This window comes from Buceros rhinoceros, unplaced genomic scaffold (assembly GCF_000710305.1).
Source record: "Buceros rhinoceros silvestris isolate BGI_N320 unplaced genomic scaffold, ASM71030v1 scaffold25452, whole genome shotgun sequence".
Classification (NCBI taxonomy): Eukaryota; Metazoa; Chordata; class Aves; order Bucerotiformes; family Bucerotidae; genus Buceros; species Buceros rhinoceros.
The window spans coordinates 4,720-10,072 of record NW_010399972.1 but is presented as its reverse complement, the minus strand read 5'-3'; the positions used below and the strand labels follow the sequence as shown (position 1 = coordinate 10,072).

Genomic DNA, 5,353 nt, shown 5'->3' with positions numbered 1-5,353 from the left:
CGCACCGGGTTTACACGTGCCCTGTCAAGGGCCTGTGGCTCCCCGAACAGGGATCTCTCCACTGTCCCGTCTGCCAGTCCCATCTGGCATGCCCGAGGGATGGGAGTCTCCCATGTGAGAATCCCATTGATGCGGGCTTGGGGGTCCAGTGGGGGACACCCCTTGCCTCAAGCTACGCAGTGCCCCGGCAGCACAGGGAGAGCCCACACTCAGCCAAGCTGTAGAAAAGGAAACCGTCCCGTTTAATGACCCATCACTCCCGTAACACAGACGCGAGTGCACCGCTGATGGGCGGCAAAGCAAAGTGCACGGTGAGCGGGACTCGGCCCCCACCCCAGAGGAGGCGGGGAGGACCAGCCAGGCACCTGGCCAGCAGTAAGGACAGAAAGAGCCCCAGGCTCGGTCCAGTTGGCACCAGTGTCAGGTCCAGTGTGCTGGGAGGTTCAGCTCTCTGTCAGCTCCACGTGGTGCAGGGAGGGCAAGGGGTAGGTCAAGCGTACCCGGACGGAGGCCAGAGGAGGTGGGCGTATGGGGGCCTGGAGACAGGTCCCGGAGAACACTGTCGTGGCAGGTTTGGAGCCTCCCTGCTGATCCGCGGTTTAACCAAAGCAGGGGAAGGGAATAGAGAAGGGGCTGAAGGCCGAGCGGCCCAGGCAAGGGCACTCGGGTCTATCTGTCTATTCCCATTTGCGAGATATGCGGTGGCGGGATGGCATGGCATCTGCCAAGTACCCCGAAACGGGAGTGAGCCTGGGTGACAGACGTTTACCAGTGGCTTCACGTCCCTGACACTCTCTCCCAGGTTCAGGCACCCCCGTGCCAGGAAGGGGGTCCAAGTGAGCGGGACCTCCCCTCATTATCTGATGGAAGCATCGCTGAGGGGGTCACGGTCGGACTCCTCGCTCTCCTCGTTCGGGGCCGACTCACTGTTGGAGGCTGGGGTGAAGGCAGGAGACTTTCTGCGGAGAAGAGTAAAAGGCAGCAGTCACAGCACCACCCAGGGAGAGGGGAAGAACCCAGTTCAATGCGGGCAGGGGGCATCAGAGCAAGGAGTAGAGAAGCTGAAGTGCCCCTCTTGCTCCCTTGGGGCATGTGGGGGTCCACAGGAATCCTTGGGTGCTGGGGGGGTGTCCCAGAGAACATCATCCAAGAGGTCCAGAGCATGAAGCAGGGCTGGGGGAGATGCCAGAGGAGCCTGCCCAGAGCAGGACCCTGCCAAGGCATGTGAGGCTGGGGGTCAGTGAAAGCCCACTGCAGAGGTCCCCAGCCTGGAGCCACCCTGGCTCCACATGCCTGTGGGGACCTTTTAAGACGTCCCTGCACAAGAGCAGTTCTCTCCATCGGGGGTATCCAGCTTCACCTGTAAAAACTGACTTCTGTGCAAAGCCCACCTTCTTCAGAGGTGGCACCACGACCTGTGTGAGGATGGACACCAGGTGCCCAGCACCCTTTGGGTACTGCACTCTCTCCATTCCTCAGCCAGAGCAGGGCAGGGTTACTGCCCCATGCTTCAGCTCCCACTCACCACCACCTTGGCTCCAGTCCTTGTGAGTCCGGCCCTCTTGCTGAAGCTCACCTGTCCCCGGACTGGGTGATAAGCCGCCGGCAAGTCTCCATCTGCACATCCAAGCCTCGCTTCATGCTGCACATTTCCATGTACTCGTGCAGGTGCCGATTCATGTCATTCTTGGCTGTGGCCAGCTCCAGCTGCACAAGGGAAATGGTGCAGAGATGAGCCTGTGGCACAGTGCAGGGTAGGGGGCATGGCCAGACCTGAGGCTATTACTACCACTACCGACTACCTGCTTCAGCATGACATCTCCGTTCCCCAGGGACCCACTCCCCCATTTCACCCCCTTCTGTCCCATGCCCTCCCCATTTGCTCCTCCTCCTCCTCCCACCTCTATTTGGTCGATAGTTTCCTGGTACTCCTTCTCACGGCTCTTGAACAGCGACTCCGTGTCCTTGATCACCTTCTCCAGGCTGTCGTCCTGCTGATGGGGAGAGCAGAGAGCACGTTTAGAGGGAGGGAGGTGTCCAACATGAGGAACCAAAGTCAAGAGAAATAAAAATTAGAGAAAGAACTGGCAGACACTGGGAGAAACGAGTGGTGTGTTATAAATACAGCACAAGTCCTGCCAACACGGGATGGAGAGACCCAGGACTCGCTGTACTGCACAGTGAGCATGTCAGCCCAGAACGAGCCCAGCAGTGCACAGAAGGGCACTGCGAAGGGCTGAAGACATGGGATGGCGAGGGCTTTGGCCAGACATTGAGGCCTCTGTCTGGGCAGTGTGGCTGCACAGTGGGCTGGTGGGCTAGAGACCCTGAGCGAGGGGTCACCAGAGAACAGCCCAGTCAGAGGACGTCTTCCCTTCTGAGAGGGCTGTGGCTCTCCCCACACGTGGGTCATGCCCTCAGAACGTCCTTCAGGCTACAGGTCGCCAGTCTGTCTAACAAGACCTTCGCAAGGATGTGGTTACATAGTCATGGAAAAATGAGGTGCAGAGGGGAAGCCACTGCACAGGCCTGCAAGGGACAGAAGGGCTAAAGTCTCGTCTTTGAGCCAGCGTCTTCCCAGGCTCAAGCAGGACTGCGTGTCCAAACTCAGGGCTGTATCCTCGAGGGGATCTGACACCACTGTTACCTCCCCCTGCACCTCTGCGGCTGCAATGGCGTATCCAGAGAAGTCCTCCCAGAGGAGCAGCGTTTCTTCTGTCTCCTCCCATGTGAGGCTGTCACAGTCATCCTCAAAGTCATATTCCCTCCTAGGGGCAAGAGAACAACATGTCGGCACCTAGCAGGAAAGCCCCAGCAGGCAGGGCAGGCAGGGGGCTGCGCTGGTGCCAGAAGCCTTGCCCCCACTCACAGGCAGTGCTGCAGCTCTTAGAGGACAAGCCAGGGTGAGCCCAAGTGTGCCGCACCCAAGAGTCGATGAGGAAGGGGCTGGCTTTATGGTCAAGAGCCCTGGCAAATTCAGGCAGGGACCCCCAAAAGGCAGGACAGGGGAGAAGAGGACGGGAGCTGGACCAGCTCTCACCCATGGCACAGGTGGGCTCAGGCCTCCTGGGTAGTCAGTCCCACCACACCACAGAGCACAGGGCGTACATACCCTAGGGAGCCACCTCCCATCTCACCCTCCCACAGGAAGGGGACCCCACCCTTGCCCTCCCCATCCTGGGCACTGGCGAAGAGCTGGTGGCAGAGGTGCAGAGCAGCCGCACTCACAGCTGGTTCAGCATCCTCTGCATTTCCTCATTGATACTCATGGCCGTGGTCTCATCCTCCTCTTCTTCTTCAGGTTTTCGAGAGGCATCACTTTCTGACAGAGACGTGTCTTCGTCGCTGACCTGCTTGCGCTCCCGCTTCCGCCCCACCGAGGCTGGGACCTTAACGGGAGACAAGTGCAGAGACTACAGAAACGAGGCCGGGTCCGAGGTCAGGAGCAGGTAGTTGGGACGAGATGGAGGGGAAAGGAATGGTGAAGAGACAGAAAGGCAGGGGAAGAGAGGAAGAGAGGAAGAGAGGAAGAGAGGAAGAGAGGAAGAGAGGAAGAGAGGAAGAGAGGAAGAGAGGAAGAGAGGAAGAGAGGAAGAGAGGAAGAGAGGAAGAGAGAGAAAGACATGGGCTCATTATGATCAGATTAAAGATGGTGCGATGGATAAAACATGGTTTCAGCATTTTCTAAAATTAAAACTAAGCAACTAAAGATGGAATCTATGAATCTGATGAGAAAAAAACAATGTGGTTTTACAGCAGAAAAACTCAAATCGCCCACCACCCCAGTCCACAGACAGGGAAACACAGCGACAGAAACAGGAAAAAGGAGACAGTCTAAAAAAGGTGAAATATGTCAATATTTACAGTCCGACCTTATTTATAGAAAGCTTAAAGTTTGTACACATTCCCAACTGAATGGAACTAACCAGTTGCTTCTGCAGGGACAAAGAGAGCAAGACAGAAAGGCAGTGACATCCAGAAAGAGAAAAGAGACAGAGACAGAGAAGAGAAGAGAGACAGAGAGATGACAGAAAGGGGAAGGAGAAGGAGAGAGATGAAGTTAGAGACAGACACTCAAGCAACTTGTCTCCCTCCTGAAGCTGTTGCCCTACTACTGCGGGGTCCCCAGACCCAAGACAACAGGTCAGCGAGAGGCTCAGGGAACTCTTGATGCCCTAAGAAACATCTGGAGCTTTCTACCTCCTCTCTGCCCTTTCATCTGGTCCTCCCAAGACAGACAGAACAAGGGACCACAAGGAATGAGGGTAAGGGTGACCAAGCACCTTCCCCAGCAGGGGGCTGGCGTTGTCTCTTCTACCTCCTTTGGGAACTCTCCTCCCCAGAAATCACAGCTGAGCCTGGAGCAGCAGCAGGTGCTCCTCACCTGAAACATCTTGATCATGTCCTCACAGTTCCGCTGCTGTGCCACATCGCATAGCTTGGCGGTGATGTCAATGCGCCGGCAGATGTCCATGTCCACCTTCATGGCCTTCTCCTGGATCTTGGTATCCAGCTCCGTGATGTTCTGAACCCAGGGCACCACAGGAGGGGGACAAAGGAGGAAGATTAGGCAAGGCAAATGGCAATCAGAGCCACCACATTCCCCCCTGCTGCAGGACTGCATCTGCATCCCCACTCTGCTCACTGCACCGTGGACCAACCCCGCCAGACCACCTCTGCGCTGGACGTGCCCCAGCAAAGAGCTGGTTTTCTACAGAGCCCCACCGCTTGGACACTGCTGCCAGGTCGAAGAAGGCTTAGGGACTCACATTGCTCATCAGTCCCTTGAAGACAACAAGCTCTGCCTTGAGCTGCTCCACCTTCATGGCCAGCTCCTCCTGGCAGGCTTCAGCCTCCTGGGCTTCCTGGTCCGGGCAGAGGGACAAGCAAATCAACACCGGTGCAGGGCAGCTGGGGTTCAGAGGAAGGCTGGGGACAGCCATGCTCACCTCTTGCAGCTCAGTCACCCGGTCCTGAAGCTGGACACGCACCGTGTACTCCTCTTCCCACCTAGGGAGACAAACGCGCCGCTCAGATCCCACCGGCCTCGCCTTGCCGGCTGCCAAAGAGAGAGGACAGAGAGGCAGCTGCTCCCCCCGAGCTATTCAAGAGAGGGTGATGACGGCACTGGGGTGGGAAGAGAACATGCCCAGGAATGCACCACTGCTTGCGTCCAGACAACGGCAGCTGCCAAACACCCGCGAGCCCTCCCGGCCACAAACCCTGCCCGGCCGTGCTCTCTGCTGTCTCTGCCGTGGGCTAAGGGCTGCCTGCTCTGTGATGACGGGAAGACCCGCAGACAATGCCAGCTCCTTGGGGCAGCCACACTACATGCCCGGCCACGCTCTGCTGC

General features: G+C 57.6%; 1 protein-coding gene across 1 annotated transcript; it reads right to left on the bottom strand.

The window, feature by feature from the left end:
* Positions 1-346: 346 nt before the first annotated feature.
* Positions 347-5,059, bottom strand: IFFO1 (intermediate filament family orphan 1; the record flags this gene model as incomplete). The annotated part of the gene is made up of 9 exons (XM_010131690.1): positions 347-959; positions 1,577-1,707; positions 1,902-1,994; positions 2,648-2,768; positions 3,229-3,389; positions 3,927-3,935; positions 4,385-4,525; positions 4,770-4,865; positions 4,950-5,059. Coding segments are annotated over 9 exons (965 nt in total), but the record flags the coding sequence as incomplete, so codon positions are not given.
* Between the last annotated feature and the right edge of the window lie 294 nt (positions 5,060-5,353).